General features: G+C 34.2%; 1 protein-coding gene across 1 annotated transcript in view; it reads left to right on the top strand.

Annotated features, from left to right (window-relative positions):
* The window catches only part of LOC134849682 (tight junction protein ZO-1-like), a gene marked incomplete in the record, with an annotated part of 70,737 nt that extends 46,663 nt beyond the window's left edge, over positions 1–24,074 (top strand). The window contains 17 exon segments of the mRNA XM_063866533.1: positions 1–151; positions 1,481–1,712; positions 2,567–2,715; positions 5,044–5,244; positions 6,093–6,146; positions 6,810–6,908; positions 7,157–7,236; positions 10,682–10,898; positions 11,109–11,206; positions 11,554–11,781; positions 14,226–14,315; positions 14,568–14,736; positions 17,948–18,142; positions 18,259–18,336; positions 18,465–18,562; positions 21,891–22,258; positions 23,679–24,074. Coding sequence (XP_063722603.1) covers positions 1–151; positions 1,481–1,712; positions 2,567–2,715; positions 5,044–5,244; positions 6,093–6,146; positions 6,810–6,908; positions 7,157–7,236; positions 10,682–10,898; positions 11,109–11,206; positions 11,554–11,781; positions 14,226–14,315; positions 14,568–14,736; positions 17,948–18,142; positions 18,259–18,336; positions 18,465–18,562; positions 21,891–22,258; positions 23,679–23,826 — 2,655 coding nt within the window.
* Between the last annotated feature and the right edge of the window lie 3,289 nt (positions 24,075–27,363).

Below are 27,363 nucleotides of genomic sequence, written 5' to 3'. Positions count from 1 at the left end.
AGCCAGGCCAAACGACTGGGATTGGCGGCCGGGGACGAGATCGTGCAGGTGGTCGAGCAGAAGACGACTGATTTGACTCGTGAACAAGTGTTGCGCGCTCTGCAGGCCACCAAGTCCGAGTTCGATGTCGTTGTCCGCAGAAATCAAGAGGGTAACGAAAGATTAACTAACTTGTTTTTTTTTCGCTCAAAATTTTTCGATTTTTATAGTAAAACGAAACTAGAACTAGTAGATTTTAAATGATAGGAAATAAGACTAGTTGAAGTTTAAGATATCAGCATAACGAATATGAGTATAATAAGCGTTCTATTATCGGAGCTGAAAATGGCCAATCGGAATAGTCATCGACATACACCTTAGTCAAAATTTCAAATATCAAGTTAAAATTAAAGTTGAATCAAAAATTGTTAGTTGGGAATTTAAACTAAAAAGGTACTTATTGTAACACAAAGCTTTCAGCTTGTTCCCTCAATATGCGATTTTGCACGAGCTTTTTTCGCAGGCTTAACTTGATAAGTTTGTATTTTTATCCGAAATTTCAGATTTCAACTTCCGGATTAAAGAATTTAGGATAATCTTGATACTTTTGACAATTCATTATAAAACCAACCTTCGGCTCTTTTCCAGTTCCCCCCCTTTCAAAATACCGAGTTTTATGTTTGATTTACGTGGTATTACGGCTAAATGCGTGATGTTACGCTGTAAAGTATGAAGAACAAATCTGTTCACAGTTGTCGATTTGTTCACCACGCCAAATTTCATTGCATTTATGACAACGTTAAATAAGCTTTTCAAAATTAAATTTGAAAAGGGGGGGGGGGAAACTGGAAAAGAGCCCAACCTTCTTACAAACTTTGTAAGGTGGCCGCACAAAGTACAAATTTAAATGCACTTTTTTCACCTCAGCCAACTTCAAAGATAGTGTGACTAACGTGATCAAAGCTGGAAAGTTTCTTAAATTACAGCAACTATACAACTCTCCATTTTTGAGAACACAGGTGAGACTATCTTTGAAGTTTGCTGAGAAATTACAAGCAATCATTGAACTTAGAGACTAGTTCAGTAAAAAAAAAACTAGATTGTAATCATTTCAAAAATGGTATAGGTTAGTACTTACTTATTTTTAAAGAGCTTACAAAAAGGGCTCCAAACGTAAGGTACTCAAACGAATTTTTTTCCTTTTATTTTAAAACTTTGATTAGTTTGTTTTGAGAAACTCTGAACTGTTGCAAAAGAGCATAACAACCCGAGCCAACAATTTCTCATAATTCACAAAACTTCGTATAGCGAAAACCCAAAACCAGCGACCGCTTTGAAATTTGTTGGTCTACTTTTTCAATTATTGTCGTCATAACACGTTAGAAAAAAAACGAGAAAGCTTTCGTGTTGTAATATTTTGCTGACATGAACTTTTTGTACGATTACTAAGTAATTGTTAAGAAATGGTTGCAAAATAAACATAATGATTACATAATAACAGGGTTCCGACAGTTCAACAATCGAAACACGACGGGAGACTCGTTCTACATCCGAGTGCACTTCGTGTACAATGTGGGGCGGGAGGGGTTCCTCTCGTTCGGTGTATACGACGTGCTCCATGTGACCGACACTCTGCCCGGAGGAAGGGGGAACGAGGGCTGCTACCATGCGAGCAGAGTGAATGAGTCATCTCTTAAGGACATGGAGTCCGGCCTCATCCCCAATCAGGCCAGGTAAATAAATAAAACCATCCCACCCCCTCCCACCTAACCCCGCATACATCATATTCCTCTGCCTCTGAATAAAAAATTTTAAAAGAAATTGTTTTTCTCCATGCGATACAAACGACTTTTTTGACTGGTTTCCCGGTCGGTTTTTTTTCTGCATTTATGAATTAAGAATCTAAATATCCACCGGTCAATTTATAATAATATTTGTTTTCTTTCATCAATTAAATTGAGACCTTTAATCAGGGGCGGATCTAGGATTTTCTCGAGGGGGGGGGGGCGGATTTTCAAAAAATTTTCGAAAATTTTGACGACCTTTTTTTTTTTTTAGGTCGATCAGATTGATTTTCCGAGCTCTCCCAAAGCAATTAAAAAACCCTGTTTTGGGCAAATTTTCTGCGCCGCAGGCAATTTTTTGAAAAACCAGGTCAAAAAAGCCGTTTTTGGGCACTTTTAAGCCAAAAATGGATTTCTTAAAAAGTACCAAAGGGGGGACCCTTTGGGTTGGCAGGGGGTCGAATCCCTGAAGGGGAAGGGCGTCCGCCCCCCACCCGCCCTTCCCCCCTAAATCCGCCCCTGCCTTTAATTAAATTGAGACACCGAAAAATATTAAACAGAAGCATAAAATAGGTTTTTTAGTCAAAATAGGTTTTTATTTTTGAGTCAAAATGCGAGATTGAGCTTAAGGTACTGCTGGTATTTGATTCATTTTAATAAAAATACACTGCAAAATAAACCGTCAAAATACACGGCCAAAAATAAACTGCTTTAGAAACATGTTAATTATACGTTTTTGTCAAATGACTTAAAAATTTGAGAGCAAGGGTTGATTTAAAGTTCAAACAAGAATTGTGACTTAGGGCGGCTGAAATGCGTGTGAAGCAGGAAGAAGGGGGACTGAGAGGACGCAGTTCCAGCAGGGGAAGTTCTCTTGCCAGTCGCAGTTCCAGGAAGTTCCGGTCCCTCAGTCGAGGCCGGGGAAACGGCGAAATCAGTCCCCAGCTTAAGGGTCAGTCAACTTTGGTTATCATTGTCAAACTTTCGTTCGGCTGCAAACGTTTTTCTAGCTACCCTCGATTTGCCGATTTTAGTCTTTCCAAAACTGAGCCTAGGATTAAATTCTCCAGGTTGAACGACGCGAATCAAATTACCCAGAATATTAACCCCCATAAATCAATCCTCCATAGAACCAATTCACCCAAAGATACTCTAGATCTATTAATATTGAATCACAATATTAAATTCTCAGTTTAGATCGAAAGTTTGAAAGCTCCGATTACCTTTAAATGTTTCATGATTTGATTTTTTGTTAAGAAATTTTCAAGAAAAATTGTTGAAAGTTTTCCTTTTTTTGACAGCGTTTCACTTAATTTTAAAAAGAAAATTTAATCGTTCGCGCTCTATATACTTTACCTTTGGACTAAGTAGCTAGTCTCTATTAAATTACAAACAATGTATAAAAAACAAGCCGCGTACGATATAATATTGGTTTGAAATACCATATAACCATAACTTTAGACAGGACTTCACGAAAATTTCATTTTCAGAGAAAAGTAGTTGCGCTTTCTTATCCATGTTATTTATGCTAATGGTTAGAACGAAAAACACGACTGCTTGTATCACGGCAAAACCTTGAGAATTCGTACTGTTCCTAGAGATGACTCGATTAGTTTTTGCTGAAAAATATGATAAAACGAAAATCTCGAAATTCTTTTTTTTTTCTTGAAAATCTTGCCTAACGAAAACTATAAAGTGATACAATTCGCTTTTAAAACCAAAAGTTTGGATCAGTAAGCGCGTGCTTCAACTCATTTAAAAATTCCTTCTGAACCGGATTTAATTGCAAAATCTTGCGCTCTACTCATCCCATATTACCAATTTACCACCCCATACCTTACAAAATTGGTGAAAAAAAAGTAAATAATTATTACTCATTTATTTTCATCTCGCGAGCTAGACTTGGCACTGACTTTGATACTTGCCATTAACTTTCTAAAGCAGTCCAAAAAGGGACTTAGCTGTTGAGGATGTATTTTATACGGCAACCCAACTAGATCTCGCACAAAATGAGCTCAATGAACTAGACTAGATCACCAAAAAAACGTATATTTGAAGAGAAAAGAATGACCTTAACTTATTTTACCGACTTGTCTATGGAACCTTTACCATAACGCTTGAGGACGATAGATACCATACCAAAATCTCCTATTACAAAAAAACTACCCAAAACAATGGACCAAAATTAACTAAGTCGAAAAACGAATAACGTGCAATTTGGAAAAAATTAATGAACAAAGCGTATGATCAAAGCATAATGAGAAAAAAATCTAAGAGTAATAATTGATCAACCAGGTTCGCGCTTCATTGCTCAACTAAAATAAATGCGATGAAGTCAGCTTCAACAAAATTCGTCTTATCAGAAATTTTCAGACCAAAATTTCGTGACATTGAACGTTTTCATTTTTTGAGCTCAAATTACAACCAACAGGGCTCTTATTTCATATGAATATAAGTTGCTGAAATTGAAAAAGGGCGATTTTTAAGCGATACTGGAGAATAGAAGTGAACCGCATTAAGAAAATTGAATAATCGTAAGCTGGCCAAAATTTCAACTTCATATCACCCCGTAGCCTCAAGATCAATCGTTGCAAGTAAAAATTTCCATGTTTCGTTTTTTAAGATTCAAATATTAAAAATCATCAGATATTTGATCAAAAAAATTTTGTTGTTCCAAGCACTCTCAAAGACAGGAAATGAACTAAGGATTAGGTCCTGTTTTCAGTTTTTTCCAGCAATTGAAAATTGAATATCAATTTTGACTATGTCAAGAACAACTCGTTAAGTATAATATGATTTTAAAGCCCTAATGGTCGTGATTTAAATTTAAAAAATTCGAACACTTGTCTCAGTGTCGACAAATATTTTAGAATTTCAGACCAAGTTGAATAAAGTTGGTTGACCTCATCGAAATAATGAATGTTGATCAATGTTTCAGCTTTTTATCATTTTTTCAGGTTTACTCTTAATTCAAATTCAGTCATCTTTAGATGGCTCCGGGCTTTGCTCTGATGCTTGTTTTTCAGCGAGTCTTATGTTTAATCCAGCTCATTTCTTAGTTCTAGTTCGCTAGTAGAAATGCAGCGGAGCTCATTCAATGCAGAAACTTGAAAAAAGTACAGAACTTGTTTTTTTCAATTTTTTGTTGAATTTTCCAAAGGAAGTTCCTTTTTTATACTTCAAAACGAGGCGAATTTCTGAAACACACGTTTATGCCTGTCTCAGGTCTTTCCACAATATTCGGTGAAAAAATACTAAAGCGTATATACTCCGCATGCAGCTGAAATAGCTGCAGCTAGCTCGTCGAAGACTTTGCCGAGGAACTCGAGGGTCGTATCGTCCCCGCCAGGGTTCGCGACCCTGAATCGGAATCCCAGCCAGATGATTAGGCGGAAGCCCAGTTTGCTAAAGAGACTGGCGGCCGCTACAAGAGTAGGCTCTGCCTCCAAGTCGACTGAATATCGACTCGCTCGTCTTACAGGTGCTTCATTTTTTGTCGCGTCCTTTAGAGGTCAAAATTGCACCATGTGTTGTTAACTGCGATGCGCTTGCTGTGTTTGCGTAGACATATAGTGCATTGCATGTGATCTCCTTAATCTAATAATCTCCTCCCCTATAGACCTAGTAATTAATTCCCCCTTTTGCAATAGGATAAGGTGGAAAAGTTAAAGAGATCAGTTGCTTGAATTAATTTGAAATTACGCTTTTTTGGCATGTTTTTCGAAAATTTGCCTGCAGCGCAGAAAATTTGGCCAAACTTGCGTCTTTTTAGTACTTTGGGAGAGCTCGGAAAATCAAATTGGTTGACCTAAAAGAAAAAAAAAGGTCGACAAAATTTTCGAAAATTTTTTGAAAATCCGCCCACTCCCCCTCGGGAAAATCCTAGATCCGCCCCTGGTTCCTAGATTGATAATCTTAGAAAAATAGAAAGAACATTAGAAACTAAAGCCGGATTCTGTCTTGTCTGTCATCATTTAGTGTTGAATCTTATCCAAACTTCATTATAGATCTCAGTTATAAATAAAAGATGAGTGTGAGTGTGACCTGACCGATCAGCGAAAACAGCAATTGCGATAAACAACGACGGAAGTTATCGTCTACTTTAGACAGTTCATAAAAAAATTAGCGAGAAAGATGATAATATTTAGAAAAATATACAAGCTATAACGTCCTGACTGAATCTAAAATATTGATTGTTTTTGAGTGTGTGGAAAATGAAAATTTGAGTGTGAATTTTGAGTAGAAGATACATCATGAAAATTTTGGTGTGAGTTTAGTGTCTAAGATGTTAAAATATATCTTGGTCAGTACACTAACTTATTTGTTTAGAGGGTCAATCGACTGCTGCCCTGCCTGTCTATGAAAGAGTGCGTCTCAAAAGTGGTAAGATTATATTTGAGATACGTCAAAAAATATCCAAACATTCTGTATCTGTGTCAGCATCCGATTTCTCATTTCCAATTTATGAACAACAGTCCACAAAAAGCGCTTCGCAAAAAAAAATCCCGCACAAAATAGCAATTGGCAATAAATGTCAAGGTATATCGACTATGCCATGGCTGTAGCCACAAATCCGCCATGACTCGTTATGGAATGATTCAACTAAAATAGATAAATACTAAGATACTAAGATAGATAAAGTTTAATAAAAAACGTTTAAGTTTAAAGTTTAAATAAAAGTTTTTAAGGAAAATCTCATTGCTAATCATTTGAGGCACTTAGCTTCGTGGTAAGGCGTTCACTTTGAAATCGTCAGACCGCGTAATCGATCCCCTCCCATGGAAATGATAACGGGTCAGGACGAGCTCTCACTTGACTTCTAGCTTCAGGTTTACTACAATTGTTATTATTAATTATTAACTCTTACAAGTAAGCCGGAATGACGCAATATTTTGTCATTATAAATGACGGAAAGTATAAATGACGCAAAGTTTTGTGAAAATGTGATCTGAAAATTGAGAAAATATTTCAAGCCTGGTTCATCAGCGATGATATCACTTCCTGGTGGAAATTCACGGAGATTATTTACTTTCTTCTTCGTTTCAGCGTCATTTCTGCGTCCCATTGTCATTTTTGGCCCGATTGCCGACTTAGCCCGAAGCGAACTCATCAATGATTCATCGCAGAAATATCAACTGCCACAGCGTAAATACCCGTCACTTTTTGTTTTTATATACATTATGTCGTAAGCCTTGTTTTCATTAAACTGAAACTCGAAAAGATTATTATAGCAATTTATCTACTTTCATATTATATAACATATCTACTCCTCATATGAGTTTCGAAATTTAATTTGAGGATTGTTTTCATTATTTTAGTTTTCTGTTTTTATATTACTGGCATCAAAAGCGGAAATTTTTTTAAATCATCAAGATACTGATAAAATGTTTTAGCTGATGACTTTGCTGCGATAAGTTCTAGCAACAGAGGCTCAACAGTTAACCTCGAATCCATCAAAAAAGTTATGGAGCAGGTACGCACAATTATTTACATCAGAATCAGCCAATGTTTTTCGGTCTTAATAAAGCCATCTTGATTTCAAAGGATCGCCGTTTGACTTTTAAAGCATCGCAAAAAAACTGAATTAACAGTAAAATACATTCTTTTAAATATCATTTTTTTCTGTTTCTTCTATTTGAAGTTGGAATCCCGGTTTGACAAAAAACCGCTATCTTAGAACTTTTTATAAGAATTTAACAGCTTCTAACAAAGTTAGTAGGCTCTAAGACTGTTACTTTTAGGGACTTTTTTTTATAAAAATAGGGACTTTTTTTTATAAAAAAAGCTATAAGATAGTGACTTTTGCTGCAAAAATTGTCTAATTTTCCTGCTCAAAAAGTTTAATTTTAAACATTTTTTAAAACTGTTCAAGAAGTTTTTGCTGTCACAGAGTACAATTTTAAAAATTGATAGGACAAACGACTCGTTTTGCTACATGAGTTTACTAAAAAACCCACTAATTGTTGAACTTAACTGTTAAACTTTTTGCTGATAACTAAAAGTTTTGTCAGTAAAAACTTGAAAACCATATAAAACACGTCCGCATCTATGATATGATTCGTCAAAAATGAATTTTTATTGTCTTAAAAAATTTTCGAGCTGTTTACTACGTATATTTAGGATATTCATTGAAAAAACCTGAAAATTTTTTGTATTAAATTTTTTTCTTCGAAATGCAAACATTATAACCACTATCTAATAAATTATACATGCATAAATCAAAAAATAACAAAATTGATTTTTATCTGTTATTATTGCGGCAGAAAATTACATTCAAAAGTTTATTTTTAAATTATTTGAATGTTTAAATACTTTCTTAACTTTTCTTGTCAGGAACTTTTAAGACAGCGGAATATTCCAGTAAATCTTATAAAATGTTCTTAAAAACTGGAATTTTTTTGTAGGATAATAAACCCGGGATATTTTCAGTTTTAGAAGCGGTTTAAGATGTGAATGATTTCGGTGAATGATTTCTGTAATGGGGCTAAAAAATTAAATTTAAAAAAAAACATAATTTAAATAAAATTTTCCACAAGCCGCTGTAGTGTGTCAGTTTTCTCAATTTTGTATTTTGTTTAATAATAACACTTTGTCTCCTCTAAAATACTCCAAACATTACCGCATGTGTCAGGAACAACAATAGCAAAAATATCTGTCGACTTTTTGTGTTGTAATTTGATCGCTAATCTATACTATAAATTTTTTTTCTTGTGTTTGTGTGTATGTGCTTGTTTGTGTGAAACTGTTAGTTACGCTTCTTTAATTATCGGTAAAACAACCAAAATGCCTTTTGTTGCAGCAAAAATTGGTTTTGCGCAGAATAAAACCGTAAATAGTTTAACATGGTCAAATAAATATGTAGAATAAGGTTTAAAATAGCGAAGTTTTTGAAGTGACCTCTACGATACCTTCCATTTCATTTCAATTAGATGGTTTATTTCATTTTTACCAATTGAATTAAATTTCCTTTCAAATTGAGGTTGCAGAAATTTAAAGTAACTGAATCTATAGCATCGAAATAAAGAAATTTTTGAATTTTCAATTAGGTAGTTTTTTCTCTTAGGCACGGTTTAGATTTTGACAGTGCTTTGTTATCGAGTGATTAAACTGTAAAAACTATCAGTTATCAACTAATTGTAGTTTCTGCGATTCGCCGAGGATCTATGAAAAGCTGTCAAATTTGTCTAAGCGCAGTCCTTTTATTTACCTACAAAGGCCATTCTTTTTATTGCGCCTGGAATTTTTACGTGGTAGTTGACGAGGTGTTACTGAAAAAATTAAGAATAGAATGAAAACAGTTGGCTGCAAGAATTATCTCAGAATCGAAGCAAATGAAAAACTATTCTTCTTTTAAATAGAGCAAAATAATGGTTTAGAAATCTCCAGGGAAATTTTTTAATAAGTTTTTTCGTTATATCTCAATTCACATGCTTTGTCAAATTTTGAAATTGCTCAGCGAAAAAGCTTATGTGTAGCTTCTTCAATTCTGTATGATAAAAAAATTATCAGTTTCATCTCAGTTTGACGATATATAAAACGTTTTAAAACCTCCCGGGTTGACCAAAACTTCTTATCATACAATTTCTATACATGAAAAACTTCTTACCATAAAATTCCATACGTACAGAAAATTGTATGAAATCTCGGTACTACTATGGCAGAGTCGTCCGTTGAAATTAACCAGGTCCCATGAGTAATAAGACACATAGAGCTCTGAAAACTTTAACAATTTTGATTTCGCCATTCAGAAAGATGTCGCTGTTTAAATTCAAACAAATTTTAAATTTCTTTGTTTTGTAAAGCTTCCCCCTCAACATTTAAGGTGGAAATTTCAAAAAAAAGCCAAAATCGAACTTTGATGAGAAATAAAGCCAATCCAATTCTGGTTGTTAAACCGTAAAATAAGTTGAAGCAAGCAAATTTCTTGATACAAAATTTTTTTAATTACAATTTTCAAACTGAAAGGTTTCTGACACCACATATTTTGCTACATTTTTGAAATGAATAATTTATTAACAAAGTTGTTTTCAAAATTATGAGATACAAAATGCATGCGGGACCTGTTTCTCACAGTTGCTTTTTCGAGGGACCACTTTATCACAGTAGTACCGAAATCTCGATGAGTAGCATTTTTCATTATATTAAAATTGTATGATAAGTGTTTTTCCATAAACCAAAATGATGATTTTTTTTCTAAATTTAGTTTCTGAAAATATTTGGGTTGAGTTTGTAAGCAAACGCAAGTGACAAAGACCTTGCTTTTCTCAAAGCACCAAAGGCTGGACGGTATTGCATTTACAATGCATAGAAAACGACCTGAATTGTCTAACGGCTGTTTTTCACAAATGACATAACGAAAGTAACAAACTTGTAAATTTTGGCAATTTTTTTCAAGAATGATTATTTTTAAAATTTGAATTTTTGAAATATCAGACATTGATCAAGGTATACATACACATGCCATAGAAAAAAAATAGGCGTTTCCAGCGTTTTTGAAAAAGTTATAAAGCAAAAAGGGAGAAAAGCTAACATTAGTGTATCCAGGACTACGTTATGCATAAAAAATTTATGACCAGGACTACGTATCCAGGACTACGTTATGAGTACAAAATTCGATTTGCGGTTAAAAAACCAAAAAAAATTGGGGCAATTTTGAAATTACTTGTCATACAATTTCCATTTATGCAAATTGTATGACAAGCATTTTTTTCCCAAAAGAAATTCGGTTTTTTCACAACTAGACTGTTTTGTTTTAAGAATCAAGCAGCCACAACATTTTTTTTCAACCATTTTTCGAAATTGAAATTAATCATTATATTAAAATTGTATGACAAGCATTTTTCCATACACTTGATGTGTATGGACGTCAACCCGGGCTACTGATAAAAGGACGAATAACAACTTATTGTTTTTTTAAGAACTGTCATTGCCTGTTGGACATTTCTCCGCAGAATGTTCAGTGGCTGAACATGGTCGGTCTGTACCCAATTGTGATCTTCTTCAAGCCAGACAGTAAAAACCACGTGAAGACTGTCCGGGCCTCCTTCAAAACCTCTAAGGGGGGTCAGAAATTGAACAAGGAGCTCTATGCATTGGCCACTGAGATCGAAAAACACTACTCACACATCATTTCAGGTAAAATAAAAAAGAGACATATAAATAAAATTTTCAGAATCAAGAGCTGATTTCAAAACTTGGTTCAAATATTTTTCGAAAATTTTGCAAGCGCTCACAAAAGCATAAAAGACTAAAACCACAGCTCATAGTTACAGGAATCTAATTTTACCTTAGAGGTGGAGCTTCAGTGATTATAAAATGACTTTCGGTTTGTCAATGTCGTTTTAGAGAAAATTCATCTTTCGGCCAACGATATTTGGTATGCGAAACTGACAGACACGATCAAGAAGCACCAGGCCGCTCAAATATGGCAATCCGAAACTCCTGTAAGAGACGGATTGATTTCGATGAATAGTAACTACTGAATTCGATTCGAATTCGGAACTACTGAAATTGATTCGAATTTTAATGCTTGTCTTTAAATCGAGTCTCCTATTTGAAAATGTGAACCAAGTGAACATCCTCCCAGCTCCCCCTCCCCCTCCCCCAAAGCAGTTAACTTAGCCAGTCAGAATAAAATATTTTTCATGCAGCGCTTTTCAAATTGAATCCGTAAATGTGTTAATGACAAAAAGATAGAAAGAACTTAAGTATTAGTCGCTCAAAGATGAAAGCCATAAAAAGGCACCAAAAAAATTAGCTACTACAATTGAGGGGGTCATTATGTTTTAAGAATGTGGACCTGGCGGAAATGTCTGATAAACCGATTACAGTGGGCCAATGGGCGACCACTAAGTCGAATGCCAGTTTAAATAACACAGTGGACGGCACTACGTCGGCTAACTTCACATCGGACAGTGTGCGAGGCAGCACTATCAGCAGGGGACAGAGAGGGTTGACAAATGGGTCCCAAATGGCCACACCAACCAGCACCCTGAACAGAAGTCGCGCTCCAAGCGTGGTAACTAGCACTTAATCACTTGTAACTTGTGTTAAGAACAAGCGACACATTCAAAAATTTCACGGTGAACGAATCCGGATAAGACTTTTGCGCACCTTTGCGAAACAAAATCGACTGTATTTGAGTTATAAAGGAATCGACTATGAACTTAAAAATGACAAAAAAAACTTGTTTAAATGCCAAATAGGAAAAACATCGAGAAAAATAGGTATCATAAAAAATGAAACAAAATAAAAATTTTAAAAAAACTTCTCGGAAAGACGACTATTTGTCGAGACTAAAAACCCGAAAACAAGAAAAACATAATTTTTGCGTCGATTAAAACAAACATTTTAATTGAAATAGTATTGTCTCCTGTGAATAGCAGAGACGCTATCAGTTGGCCTTAACAAGCCTGTCTAAGACTAGTCCATGTGTTATGTTTCCCCACATTCCAGATTGTGGTTTTTCGTTGCGCTTTTGGTCTTTAAATTTCACAAGGCGATTTCAATCGGGCTATAGTTGACTTGAACCCAGAAGTCTATTGAGAGAATGACTTCACAGACTATTATTGCCGTTGCGCGGGATTGAAAAATCGGTCTGATTTTCTGAAAGTGAAAGCCTGATCATGATGCAAAGTTCCTCTATATTAATCCTAGAGAAATTTATTTCACATAATAGGAAAACAAAAAAAAACTGGTTCATGAATAGGCTTTGGCCATATCTTTTATTTGAAAAAGAAGCGGAAATTTTCTCATAATTTACTCTTCGCTGTCGAATTTTGTACTGTAAAAACACTAATTACTATTCATTTAGCACTGAAAGCTTTTATCTAATTTTTTTCTAGCGCAGATGAGATGACGATCAAAAGAGTTTCAAAATAACAACTCGTCATCATCTGGCTTTCATTTGACACTTCAATTTTGAGTGGAAAAATTGCACTGGACCCCAACATTCCTCCAATTTTTAATTGTCCGATCATCAACCCAGTTATGGTGCATATACAAATATTTCCGAACAAAACAGTCCGAAACATCAAAAAAATCCAATAAAAAGAATCCCATACAAAGCAAGGCTCTTTTTTCTCCCCCCCCCCATATTAGTTTAACGAGTGGTTTTACGAGGTTAAGTATGAAGACCAAGTATGTTTGTCGTGGCTTTATTAGTCTGTATGTAAATTTTCATAACAATCGGACAATGTCGTCAACAAATTTACATGTAAAAATTTACAGGTAGGGGGAGGGAGGAAAAAGAGCCCAAAGCAGTCCAAAAGCAATTTTTGACCATGATCTTTTGGCGCCGACAGAAACATCAAACATGAGCATAATTAAAGATCAAAGAACAATTAGTTGAACAATAAATCAGATGAAGGTCACAGGCCTCATTGTATAAAAGTTAAAGCGTAAAACTCAAAGTCTAGAAATCAAAGGGTCGAATCTCCGGCGGCTGGAAATTTTCCGAAAAAAGTTGAAATATGAATGAATATGAAACAGGTATATCTAGGGTACAAAAATGGGCTCAAACTCAGAGAGTTGGGCAAAGGGGAACAGAAAATCAACAAACTGTATGTATCCAGTTTTTTGCCGGTTTCAAATAGAATCTAATTCAATTATTAAAACTCAATTTTATTGCTTGGCATTGACTAGGTGTTTTTTATACAAAAAAATCAATTAACTAATGAAAAAAAAAGATTGAACCTCTTTAAAATTTAGCAAAAAAAAATTGATATTCGTTGGAACGAAAATTGTAATAGCTATTTTTATGGAAAAAAACTTACAAGAGTAGCAAAATGTACGTCAAAAATGAAACAAAAATTACAATAACAATTACTTGCTCCTAAATCAGTGACTGTGGAGCCCAGTACTCTGGAGTTTTTCGAGTTTTTAAATAATCGACTCAATATTTTGTTACACGCAGATCAAACAATTTGTAATTAAAGTTTCGAAAGTAAAGTTTATCTTTGCTCGTTCCCCTCTTACCAAATTAATTCAGTGGTTTTCCTGACTACGAAGAAAAATTAAAACAAAATTTTGAGAGCAAAATTTGAAAAAAAAGTATTGAAAAACTGTATCTCTATTTATAATGAAAGTCTGTTTTACTTGTACGAGTTGCTGAGCAAGCGGTTAAATTTGTTTTTCTTTTCCGTTATCTTTAAGCAACACAATTAGTTGAAACTGCTTGGAGCGCAAGGGATGCAAATATAAATGATGTTATGAATATAATTTGAAAATCGCAAGGTGTTAAAAATCATAATTATTCTCGACCGTAACGTGGTTTTCTGAATACAAATGTGCAGTAGGGAATTTTTGGAGTTTTTTAGTTACTTCAACGTATATGTAAATCTTTGAGAATCCGTAGACGATCGATTTCTATCATATTCTGTTGTTCATGGCATAATTTACAAAGTTTCCGTGTTTTAAGTTTTATTAGCAAAGTTTTTTGTAGCTCTTACATGTTATTTCCAGTTGCAACAGCAGAGATCTAGATCTGCATCGGGGGTTCTGGAGGACCAGCAGGGCCCCTATGAGTCATTTGACCACAACGCAAACAACAATGTAAGAACCCTACTACATTTACTATATTAAGTCTTTTTATATTCTATCTGTTCGATTGAAGGCAAGTTCGATTTCAGTGAATCCAACAAAAGTTTAAGCCAGAAACAAAAGAAGTTGACTTCTTTCGATTATAAAAAGAAACATATTTTAATTTAAAAATCTTTTTTTTCTTGCGCGCATAATTTATTCCACTATAGGTGTTTTCTAATAACAGTCAAGTTATTGCAATTCTTAACACTTTGGCTGTTCCAGTTTGACCGAAATGACATTGCCAGCTTGTCGTCTGCGGCCGGGTTTCGTGACTCCAGTATGAGATCAAATGGGAGAATGACCCCTGTGAACTCTAACATGAATGCGGGGTCATTCGGTGTGAGAAGTCAGACTTACGATGCGGATCTGAACAGACAAACGACAGAGAGAGGTGAGCCAGTTTTATACCGCACACGGATCATATGGTAACTGTTTCTCCCATATTGCAAACCGGAAAACATTTTGCAAGGTAGGAAATTAACATATGTTTAATCATTGATTTAATCCTTCAGTGGGTTTGGAAAATGTTCACAAGGTACGACGGAGGGTTAAAATACGGAGGGTTAAAATACGGAGGGTTAAAATACGGTTTCGGGTTAGTAAAGATTATTTTTAAAAAAATGTCTTCGAAAAAATTAAATAAAACACGCCACTGTGACTATGTGAGCTGTTTTTAATGTTTGTAAATGGCAAGTTTGAAAAAGGGACAGTAAGCGGGCAAGCAATAATGTACTTTGAACTTTTTAATGCGCCCTCAAAAATTCTGCGAAAAAATGTGAAAAACTTTTCTTTATTATTCTTCTTTTTTTTAAAATTTTATTGATTTTATAGACCAACAAGACTTCTGGTATAAAGAGGAACCACTGAATGATCCGACTGCCTTTTATGGTCTCTGGAGTAGTTTGTGCATTAATAATAAACGATGAGATTTTCACAACTTTTAATCCACACGCTAAATAAAGTAAAAAACGATATATTTTGCAGAGTATTTAATAGACCAATTAACATGCCTAGATAAAGTATTTTTTTTAATTTTTGAGATCAAAACAACAATATCTTTCAATTGGTCAAAAAGTTTCCGCTGAAAATTTTTGTGAAAAAATCGCAATTGGTCCGGAGAAAAAACACCTCGAGCACAAGTATTCCAGCTTTTTCTTCAAAGTCGGAACAAAACGTAATTAGGGCACCTTAAAGGTAGTAAGAAAATTAATCAAGGCTTTGCTTTGATAAGAGCATTCTTGTGTCCAAACACGTCACTAAAGTAACGGGAATAAACTATGGATTAGCTATTGCTAGCTTGTACCTCAAGAAGACCTCGCAAGGGGTCACGTGTGTTATCATATTGAACCCCATTGATCGTGATTCTGTTTTTGTTCCGACTTTCGATACGAAAGTAACGGAATATTTGTGCTCGGGGTGGGTTTTTTTTTTCTTCAGACAAATTTCGACTTTTTAACTAGCCATTTTTGACGGAATTTTTTTATATCATTGGAAAGCCATTGTTGTCCTGAGCTTAAATTTGAAAAGATATTTCACCTGTGATCATTTCTCGTAAAGTTATGAGGGTTTAAAGATTGCCATTTTGGTCATTTTGACCAATTTGGGACAATTAACGCGCGATATAATTCGCGCTTTTAATGCGTAAGCGGAGATTTAATCCGTCTTATAAATCGTTCCAAATTGGTTGAAAGAAGCCTATTTGCCATAATTGATTTGTTACAAGGAGCGAAATCTATTGTTTTGTACTTTATATGGCGTGTGGGGGGATGATTTTCATAAAAAACTTCAAGTTTTAGAAAAAAAAATGTTCATTTTATTTTATTTCATTTATTTTTTTATGTTTTTACTGCTGCTCCATAAACCTTAAAAGGCAGTCGGAACATTCAGGGCTTCGCCTTGATACGAGCAGTTTTGTTTAAATTTAAAAATATACTTATAACAATAACATGAAAAAACGTTGACAACTTCTAAAGAAAAATCTGAAGAAAAAAGCTACACCGTGTATCAGTTGCATAAATATTGCAATTTATACTACCAATATGCAACTTGTTTGATATACTTTCTCTTATAAAACGTTATAGTTTGTGCATGAAAAAAGAAAACAAGAGCAGCCGCTTGCTGTGCAAGTAGCACAGAAAGCTGCGACCATATTCAGAAAAAAAATGTAAATTTCAGTCAGTTTTTCAATTTTGTGTCGTTTTTGTGCAAGGTAATTGTGTTCATAGGAAAAATGAAAGTTATTTTTAATCATAATCGATTACAAATTTCTTCATGGAACAAAACAAAACAAATCAAAATTTGAAAAGAGAATTTCAAATCTTTTTTCTAAAACTTTTGCAGGTTGTTTTTGAATTATAGAAAAAATGTTTTATTATTAAAGAATCGCTAAGTAAAAATTCAAAAAATTGTTTTTCAAGGAGTAAAATCAAGGTTTGTTCGGCTTAATTGAAAAGCTTTCGTATTAAAATTCTTGTTGCACAAAATTAGTCGAAACAATAAATTAGGCGAAACAACAAACACATCAATTTTCGACAGATTCCGACTAATCGAAAAAAATTTTGATTCATAAAATCAAGCAGCTACAGCGCTTGAGCTTCTATCTGTGGTCATTTTAATATCGATGCACAGAGATCTCAATGTTTGTAGAACCCAATTATTTTACTGAGGCAAGTTTAAATCAAAAGTTTGTTCAACCAAATACAATAACTAACAAGGATAACAGGCTACCACGCAAGCAGCACAAAATGTTCCGACTTAGTCTTTTAAAATACAAAAACGTTTCAAAATAGTACCGTTTTTTTCTGCATGGTGTGATAGTAGGATCTGAAAGAAAATCTAGAACTTAAGCATATTCGACATTAACTTTTAAAAAAGGCAAATTGAAAATTATTAGAAGAACAAAAAAATCCTAAGCAAGTCGAAAAAAAAATTCAACCAAAATTTTTGATTTCGAAAACGGCGTTAAAATAACTCCAAAAACTAACTTTACTTGGCTGAAAACTAAAATTATTAGGCTCAAATAAGCTATTATAAAGGGCTTAAAGTAGGCATAAATAAGCTATTATAAAGGGCTTAAATTAGGCATAAATAAGCTTGCTCGCTCGCTTTATTTGCTCGAAATTAGACCAAAAATCAAAAACTTCAAATAGGTTTTTCTCGGCATTGAGAAATTTATGTCAAAGTTAAGTTTCTAATGTCGTTCGAATAACGACTGAAAGAGCTTTCACATGATATATTTATCGACCCATTCCGATAATTATTTGTGGCCACCTGATTTTGCGAGGAAAACAAAAAAACTGAAACTCGATAGTCGGAACAAAAATCTGAACAATTTTTAAGAGAACAGTTTTATAAATTTCAATTACGACTGTAGTTTTGATGTGTTAATTTTTGAGGGGGAAGAAAAACAAGTAAAACTATTTGTAACTTTTGAGAAGAAACAATTACACCACCTCGTGTTCGGGGATTTCTAATCGATAAACCTATGGTTCTTAGATTGTCATTCAAATTATGGTTAATGTTAATGTCCTGTTAATGGTTAATGTTACTTTTGTTTAATGACTGAATGAATTGGATTCAACTCAAAATTCTTTTTGTGTCAGAATCAATCACTTCTGGGCAGTCGCGAAATTCAGCCCGGCCACAGAATCTGATGTCGATGCCACCTATGAACGACCGCGATAACAACTCATTCACAGCACCAGCCGGAGGTTATGAACAGAGGGTAAACGACACAACAGGGGGAGCAGAGATGAATCCGAGAGCATCTATGCAATCCAGACAATCCTCTCAATACGGTATTTTTTTAAATCACCTATACTTTTTTCTTCTTTCAACCACAACATGAACTCGTCATCCTTCTCCCAAATTGATTTCACGATTAATTCATTAATCTCAAGTAAAATCGCTTCAGATGTACTGAGACAATCTAAGATGGACATGGAACCCCCAAGACAATACTCAAGTCAAAATTACCCCAATGAGCTGCAAAGTACGGACACGCTTCCTCCCCCGCACCCTAGTTTGTTCACATCAGAAATATCTCCTCGCGAAGAACAAACATACAGGGTAAACAATAACCAATAGTTTTTAACTACTAACCAGAATGTGTTTGTTCAGGGGCGAGAAATAACAGTAATGGTGCTATTAACAACATTGCAGATAACAGGTCAATGCACTCTACGCCTATGTCAGCACCAACCCACATTAACTACAGGGTTAGTTGTTTGTAGATTTGTTTTAACCAGATTTGCAGTTTTAACCAAGCTTGCTTTGAAAAAGTGTTAGTATTGAAAACCGAACTGACTTCTTGGAAACCCAAATCCATCGTGAAAAACTTACAAGATGATTTCTTTCTTTGACCGTTTCGTATTTCTATATTCTTTTTAGTTCCAACTTCAAAAGACTTTATGGTAACTTGCTTAGTAATTAGTTGTTATCAAACAACCGTTGTCTCCCGTTATAACAGTTTTTCATGGATTTTTTAAATAAAAATGTCATCTGAAAAAGAACGATGTTGTGCAAAATTATGCTATGTTTCACCTGAGATTATTTACCGTATGAACGTTTTTTATTTGTCAATTTGAACTGAACCAAACCTAACTATATCAAACTCTTTTTTTACCAAAAACAAGTGTAGATACATTGAATGGTTCACGGAGTCTATTGAGTTTGCCCGGATAAGAGAAGTCGTGTTAATTTTTTAGATCGGAAATTAAAAATTTGTCATGATGATAGGTTAATTATAATAGTAGTTTCCACAATTTGTCAAACTCTCAATGTTTTGCTGATGCAAAGACTGAACTGAACTGAAGTAAAAAGTTTTTTTTTCTTTATATGTATCAGTGAAAAGCTCTGAGTAGGCCAATTGAACTTCAGTTTGTCTGAAATAATTGAAAAAAAAAATAAATGAAATCAAAATTAGGACTTTTTTAGATTCTGCCACAAGCAAACTGAAAAAAAATACGCCGCCTCGTATCTGGGTGAAGCCTTGGATAAACCGACTGCCTCTTAAGGTCTATGGAGCTGTTTGTTTTCTAAAAATTGATAAACTTTTCAAAAAAAAACAAGATTTTTAAAAATCATCTCCCCACACGCCGTATTAAATACAAAGTTATAGATTTCGTTCCTGGTATCGTAGCAATAACGACAACTAGCCTGCTTCAACGAATTTGCAACGTTGAGTTTTCTGAGAGGGATTAATTCTACACGTACGCATTAATAGCGCAAAATAAACCGCGTGCTAATTGTCCCAAATAGGCCAAATTAGCAATCTTAACACTCCCATTACTTTACAAAAAGTAAACACAGGTCAAATGCACTTTCTAAAATTTGAGCTTAATACAACAACATTTTTTGAATCAAATAAAAAATCTGTCAAAAGCAGTCGAAATTTCTCGAGAAATAAAAACAATTCGAACACAAATTTTCCGTCATTTTTTTTTTGAAAAAATTTGGTACAAAAATGTCATTGCTCCGACTTTAAAAAAAAATGTAATATTTATACCTGGTTTGATTTTTTCAGTCATTTTGCGGCAATCAAAATAATAGTTCTGAACAAAACTTTTTATCTCCGCTTGAAGACTTCCTAAAATCATATTTAAAAAATATTTTTGCCTCCGATCATTTTTTGGAAAATATTGGAATTTTGAAAATCGCTAACTTGGCCATGCTCTAGACTATTTTATGCAATTTTTGAAAACTTTACTCACAACACTGAAAGACTAATACAAAAATGCTCCAAATTAAATTGAGACTAGCTAATCGGTCGTTTTAATTTTGTACGGCTCAAAAATTTTTTTCTTGATCTTCGACATTGTCCAAAACTTATAGTTTATCAGTATTCACTTTTCCCAAAAACCAGAACTAGTCGATATGGATTAAAGGGCAGAGGGAACATTCAGGTCTTGGACCTGTTATACGAGCAGTTTTGTTGTTTCTTGCTTTTGGTGCCTCACAAGCAGCTTAATTTTTTAAATTAAATTGTTGATTGTTTTTATTCTCCCACAAGCAGGTGATTCACACTGCGCACGAATTTGTTATGAGCAGTTAGTGTCTGTCTCCATTCAATTTGGAATGATAATTCGAACGCCAATTATCTTGCCCCAATTAGGCTTTTTACAATGTCTAGAATTGACTAATGCAGGTCCTAATGTAAGTTTATTGGTGTCAATACTATCTATTCCGATATTCTTTGATTGCAAAGGAAAATGTGCAAGCATTTGTTACCCGTACATGACCTTGAACGCTTGTTTCTGACAAAAAACACGAAAATTTATTGTCTAGTTTTTTGGTCAGAATTTTGCATATTCTGTTTAAATGACGCATGTTTTTTTTAAATTGCTTTATTTTATATCCAATTTCTGCTGGAAGTTATTTAAAACTAGGCTATTTCCGGGAAAATATATCCTGTGAGGTTCTAACTACCAATTTTTTGATTGCAGAACAAGAGTGTTAATCACCAAATAAGCCATGAGACCTGCGATTGAAGCGGTAGCAATATTAAGCAAAATAACTCTTATTCGCTTCAAGGTATAGTCAGTTGCAAGTCATTTGCATGTTGCAGAAGGAACATGTGTTGGTTGAGCAAAAAGCTGATTTTCAGTTGATCTGGAAAATGTTCAATTCTAATGTTAAATAAAAAATAGCTGGTTTCTGTCAAAAACACAAAAATACGTCAAATAATCTATATAAAAATTTTATCCAAGAGAGAATAGTTTTTCAATTAAGTAGGTTTTAATGATTTTTCTTGTTTGCTTTTTTTTTCATGAAATAGTCTCAAAAACTATAGACAATAATGCATTCATAAATGCAGTTACAAAGGTACTTGAAAGTACCTGAGGGATTTGACCCCCTGAAGACCAAAAGGGTTTTTGAGATATCCATTTTTGGTGACGGACCCTAAAAATTTTCTAAAGGCGTCTTTGGCGCCAAAATATGCAAGTTTTGTGAGGGGAGCAGGCGCCAAAAAAAACGCGAATTTTTGGTCAAAATTTTCCAAAAAGTGCCTAAAAACGCCTTTTTTTGGCCTGTTTTTCAAAATTTTGCTGCAGCGCATCAAATTTGTCTACAGGGTCTTTTCAGTGTCTTGGGAGAGCTCGGAAAACAATTTGGTCGACTTAAAAAAAAGGTCGACAAATTTCGAAAATTCAAAAAGTCAAAGGGAATAAATCGCTAAAAAATGAGAAGACTCACCATCTGTTCTGGAATCACGAACAAAACCTCCCGCTCTCAATTTTGAATTTCACTGATAAAACTGCCTTAAAACACATTTGCTACTATATATATATATATATATTTCGATTTTGAGCTAAGGATGTTTTAAAAATTTATTTGAAGTAAAATATCTTTTTGACTTTGAGCTCAGGGTGACAATACTTTTAGTTTTGCTTGACGATCACTAAAATTAGAGTTAAGAAAACTATCATGTAAATTTGGTTTAGAGCAAAAAAGCACCCCGAGCTTAAATGTTCCGTAATTTTCCTCAAACTTTCGGAAAAAAGGCGGTCTTCATTGAAAACATGATTGATTTATTCTCTTTTGCAGACAAATACTGACAACATCAGGCCCCAATGGCAGCGACCAGTCAGTCAGCCTGCTAATCAAAATAACACCATCAATCACAACGATGTGCAAACCCTTTTCCAAGACCAAGCCAGACATGACTTAAAATCAAGACCCGACTGGCAAAGCTTGAGGAATGCTAGAGGACTGAGTGGTGAATTCGCCTCAGATAGTCCAGACGTCCCTCCCCCTCACCCACCTCCCCCCAGTTCTTACACTTTCAACAGTGCGGCGCCACAGCATATGATTGTTCCGTCGAACACTTCTAGCAACCCGCCGTCATGGCAACGAGGCTCACAGCAAAACAACAACTTCAACTATCCCAGCCGATTTGCGAACGACCCACAGTAGTAAGATAAATGCTTTTAAAAGGAAGTGACTTGGAGTTGATTTATTTTTTGTTCTGACCAATGAAAATGGGGAGGAACTTTGTACTCGGGTGTAGTTTAGTTTTTTTCTTTTTTGTTTTCCACGCAAAATCAGGAACCACAAATAATCATCGGAATGGATCGAGTGATATACCAAATTAAAGCCCTTTCACAGTCGTGATTCGAACGACACTCAAAATTTTCAAAATTTGTCTCAGTTTCGAGAAAAACTGTTATAAAGTTTTTAATTATTATTTCAATTTCGAGCGAGTTTGGGCACTGGAGTTCATGGAGAAAATTTGGTTTATTTTGTGTTTTATTGTCATTGTCTAATAAAAAAGAAAAATAGTGAGTTGTTGTCAAGGGGGCAAACGTTGGGTGGGGGTGTTGTCAAAGGGTCAAAGATTGGGGTATTTTGTTCCGGCGGGGGTGAGTGATTCAGGTGGGGCGAGGGGGCTCAGGTGGGGAGTCGGGATGGTGATTCAATTGTGGGGCGTGGCTCAGGTTGGGGGGGGGGGTGATTTAGGTATGAAGTGGCAAAGGGGATTGTAAGGTGAAAAAGGGGCAAACGTTATGGGGGGAGCGGTTAACGGAATTGTTTTGCAATTTGAGAAAACTTATGTTTAAAAATCGAGCAAGCCGTACATTCCTTTTGCAAAATTTACAAACTACTCATTTGATAAATGCAGAAATTCTTCCAAAACTTTGCACGACGCGAAACAAAAAAAAGTAAAATAAAGGAAAACATCCAAATTGTTTTAAATGGATTATAAGTTTTAATTTGATGAAAACAATGGATTATAATAGTTTTTTGCTCCCTTTTTGCCTGAGTGCAACATGGGGATCGATTATATTGATAATAATTTAGACCACAAAAATCCACTACAATTGATTTCTTTTCACTTTTGTAAGATGAGGGTAAAGCGATCGAGCAATGAACGTTATATGAAAATTTACTTTTATTTAAACTTTTACACGAAAAAAACTTAATTTTATTATGAAGAACACGTTTTGGATCTATAATTTAGTGCTTCTTTGGCAATAAAAGTTTTTTTTAAAGAAATTCAACATTTTTTTAAAGACAAATGTTGTGTTGTGGATTATGTTTATTTCATCAAGTTTCTACAAAGTTGGATAGTTCTCAAAACACACCACACACTAAAACCGACCTTAATTTGTAGAAAAGAAAAAACTTATTTTGAATTTTTTTAAATATGGTCGGAACAATCTCTGCTATTGCACAGCTTTCGGCCATCTTTGTTAAAATTAAGTTTTGTTAATAAATAAAATAATAATTTTCTGAATCATTGGCTTTTTTAACAGTTTTAGCTATGATGATGAACCATAATCATCATTGATGTCTCTCAATTTTCTGAATCATTGGCTTTTTCAACGGTTTTAGCTATGATGATGAACCACGTGCACCTTTAATGCAATCGCGATTTTCGAACTCTCAGTCCAATGTCCAGAAAACACCGGTCTCATCTTCCAAAACGGGTCTCAACTATTTTGGACAGATGCGAAGCAACGCCCCTACTATGAACCTCTAGTTATAGAAAAACTTCTCTTCAGAATTTTTAAAACTTCATTCCAAACTAGTCAGTTACTCTCTAGTCTAAATTGTCTACCCACTGACAGTAACCTCTTTGTCAGTTGAAGTTATAGTTCACATGAATGCTGATGGAAAAAGTCTGAGAGCAGATGTTTCATACGTGACAAAAACACTAGCTACCATCAGAAACTGGATCTCTTTAACTATTACCCCTCCTCCCACATATGGTACCTAGTAACGAATTGTCACCCCTATTAAAATCTAATTCATTGGTTAAGCATATGTGAACTTTGGGCCCAGTAAGAAGCCTTCCCGCCCCCTTTTGCAAAAGGGGGGGGGGAGTTGATAAAGAGATCCCAATAACTTATTTTTTTTTGATGGTCAAGAAAAGAAACCACTTTTTATAATAACATATCAACCCGAAATTCAACCATTTCTCCAAAGCTTTTATCCGCCTTATTTTCAGTAACTGATATATTTATAAAACCTGAACTTTTTATGATGTTGCTGTTGTATCAACTTACAGAAAATGAACCCATCCTTTTGTAAAATAACTGCGAAATCTTATTTCGTTCCTTATACGGGGCTGGCTGGCTAAATGTTGATTGATGTCTCTCACTTATTTTTTAGACTCGATCAAACAGATATTCTTGCAATAAATATTTTCCAATAATTTGAATTAAACTAATTAATTGTTGCCTTTTTCCTGAACTTGTAAATTTTCTCGTTTTATATCCCTAATGCTGTACAGAAACTTCCTAATAAAGTTCTTTTCCAAGCTCCAAAAAACTTTTTATAAGACACTTCGTACGCCTGAGGTTGTTGCATGATCGTAAGCCAGAATACTGCTAGTGTACCAAGGCAGAAACCTGATTTTGTTCTTTGCCAATCACAAAAATTTTTTCATCAAGAGAAACAATATAAAAATTTTGAAAAAAAATTAGACAATGTTGATTAAACTTTTTTTCTCAAATTTATCCCCCATAAGTTATGTAAAGGGCCAAGTGATATATTTTCCGAATGATAATTTATTATAAAAGCAAACAACTAACTTGCTTCAGTTTAACTTCAGCTTACGCTTTAGTAGAACAAAACAAATCCGCATCTAGTTTCAAGCGTTAATAATCATTTTTCATATGCTTTAAATACCTGTCTGAATAAAATTGACAATAATTAATATTCGATTAAAGTCTATCTCTTTAAAACAAGTTAAAATTAATTTTACTCGATTAAAAATCCATCATTAAGAAGCCAAACTGTGCACTGAAAAGGCCACAATTTTGTGTCAGTGTGTTCCTGGATTCCGGAGACAAGTCTTGATACAAAGGAAGATCAAAAGCGTCCTTGTTGCGGAATCCGCTCACAATTCACGCTTCCTTGTTGCGGAATCCGCTCACAATACACAAATTGCACAGTTTGGCCTCATTTCACAGTTTGGCCTCACAATTTGCAAAATGCACAGTTTGGCCTCGTAATGATCTAATTTTTTATCCTATTTTAATCGATTATAATCGATTGTTTTTAACCAAGTTTTCGATTTTTTTGTTTTGCAAAAAAATACTATTTATTTTGACTATGATTGATTATAATTCCTTTTGTTTGCTCATTTGGTCATCGACCTTGCAACTGAGTTGCTTATATTTTATGCTTTTTATAGACGGTAGCAAATGTTTAAAAAAATGACATCACTTAAGCTGTTCCAAATCAATTCAAAGCTATAACTTTTTTATTTTTCATTTTCTTTTTGATTTGAATTGTTTCATGATGCGCATTTCTAGTTTTTTAAGCAACAAAATATCAGCACACTACCTTAGTTATTTGATTAAATTGAAAGAGTTATTCTTTACCTACCGCAGGAACATTTCAACGAATGTGAAGAAATTTTTATGAAAAAAGTGTTTCGAAGTTTTGCTATTGACAGAAAAATAAAAATCCATGGATTTGGCATTACAATATTTTGGCCAAAAAACAAGATTATCAACTATTATAAAAAAACAACAATTTGAAGTGTTTTTTGAAGTATAATCAACAAAATGGATTATAAGACTATAAGATAGAGTATATATTGGGTTAAATGGTAAAATAGTACAATTTCAATCAATTATAATTCTTTTAAACACCTAACTTTGATGATATATTCAATTACGTTTGTGAAAACATAACATTTCGTTATAATTGAGTAGTTAAGCCTAAATTTGATTGCGGGATTGCGCGTAATTTATCCCAATTCGTGTTATAGTCGTCAAGTTAGTTCCAAGTTTAAATCATTATAACTTTGAGAAAAGTAATCTTAGTTGAAATATATTTTCACATTTGAGCTTCAGACAACAAAATCTTTTGTATTGAATAAAACAAATCAAAGTGTGAAAATTGCGCACTTTGGAAATCGAAAAATATTGGATTAAAAATCCACTCCAAGCATAAATATTACGCTTTGTCTTCGAAAGTCGATACAAAAAGATGATGCGTATACGGAACTAATATGAAATTTTTTTTACCTCAATTCAACTTGGAAATACTGTGAGAACGGGATAACTCGCTTCGCAATCCTAAAAAAACAGGATCGTAACCCACGCTGTCAAATATCTTTGACAAATTGGTTTGAATGAAAAACTACCGAAACTTGGAATAGTCATTTGATAATTAATTAACGTTTTCATCAGTTATTGCGAACTTAATTGCGCTTAAGCCTTTGAAACTAAAATTTTTCTCAATAACATCACGGTTTAAGCCTTAATGACACGCTAAACGTTTGGGAAACAAAAATTAAGGAGAAATGCGGAGCGGAGAAAAGGAAAGAGTAAAAAAAAAAGGTCTTTTCTATTATATAGTCCCGCCAACCGTTTTAAATTAAGACACCTCACATAATATTTTCGAATATTGAGGGGCTACAGTTTGCTGACTGAGCTATAATGGGAAAGAGTCAACTTGAAATACAAATTCGAGGGATTTGAGTTGGAAAATTTGATTGAGATACATTAGCTAATAAAAATGTGCTTCTACTTCTACTCAAGAGGATGGAAGCGAGCTTTGTTTCAATGAGTTTGAAATAAATGACATGAAAAGAGATTGTGGTTCCTTTTGGCAGATGAAATCTCTCATTTAACGTCTGCCACTCGCACAACTTTGGCCTGTTTTCGAATCAGCTGAAGTGTTTATTGAAAAATGATAAAAATGCAATATTTTTAAGGCATTTTCCGAATGTTTCGAAATGTTTATCTGGTTCGAGATATGTTTAAAGGGTGTAAAATCTGGATAAGAACAAACGTTGCCACCGTTTTGAGCCTGAATTCGGGGTACTTTAATGTACTTTAATATCTCCTTAGGTTCTCAAGCCTTCATTTAAATTGTTGTTGAATCTCGAATCATTATAGAATTAATTTTTTCTCAAATTTCCAATGATATGAACACAACGTTAATTTTAATTTTTTTCATCAAAATTTATGATGGCTTGGAAAAATGCTGAATGTACTTGTGGACTCTGGATTAAAGTTGCGGAATATTGATCAATTTCCGGAGTCTATAACAAATATCG

This window comes from Symsagittifera roscoffensis, chromosome 1 (genome assembly GCF_963678635.1).
Source record: "Symsagittifera roscoffensis chromosome 1, txSymRosc1.1, whole genome shotgun sequence".
Lineage (NCBI taxonomy): Eukaryota > Metazoa > Xenacoelomorpha > Acoela > Convolutidae > Symsagittifera > Symsagittifera roscoffensis.
The sequence above is the reverse complement of the archived record's forward strand: the minus strand, read 5'-3'. Positions and strand labels throughout refer to the sequence as shown.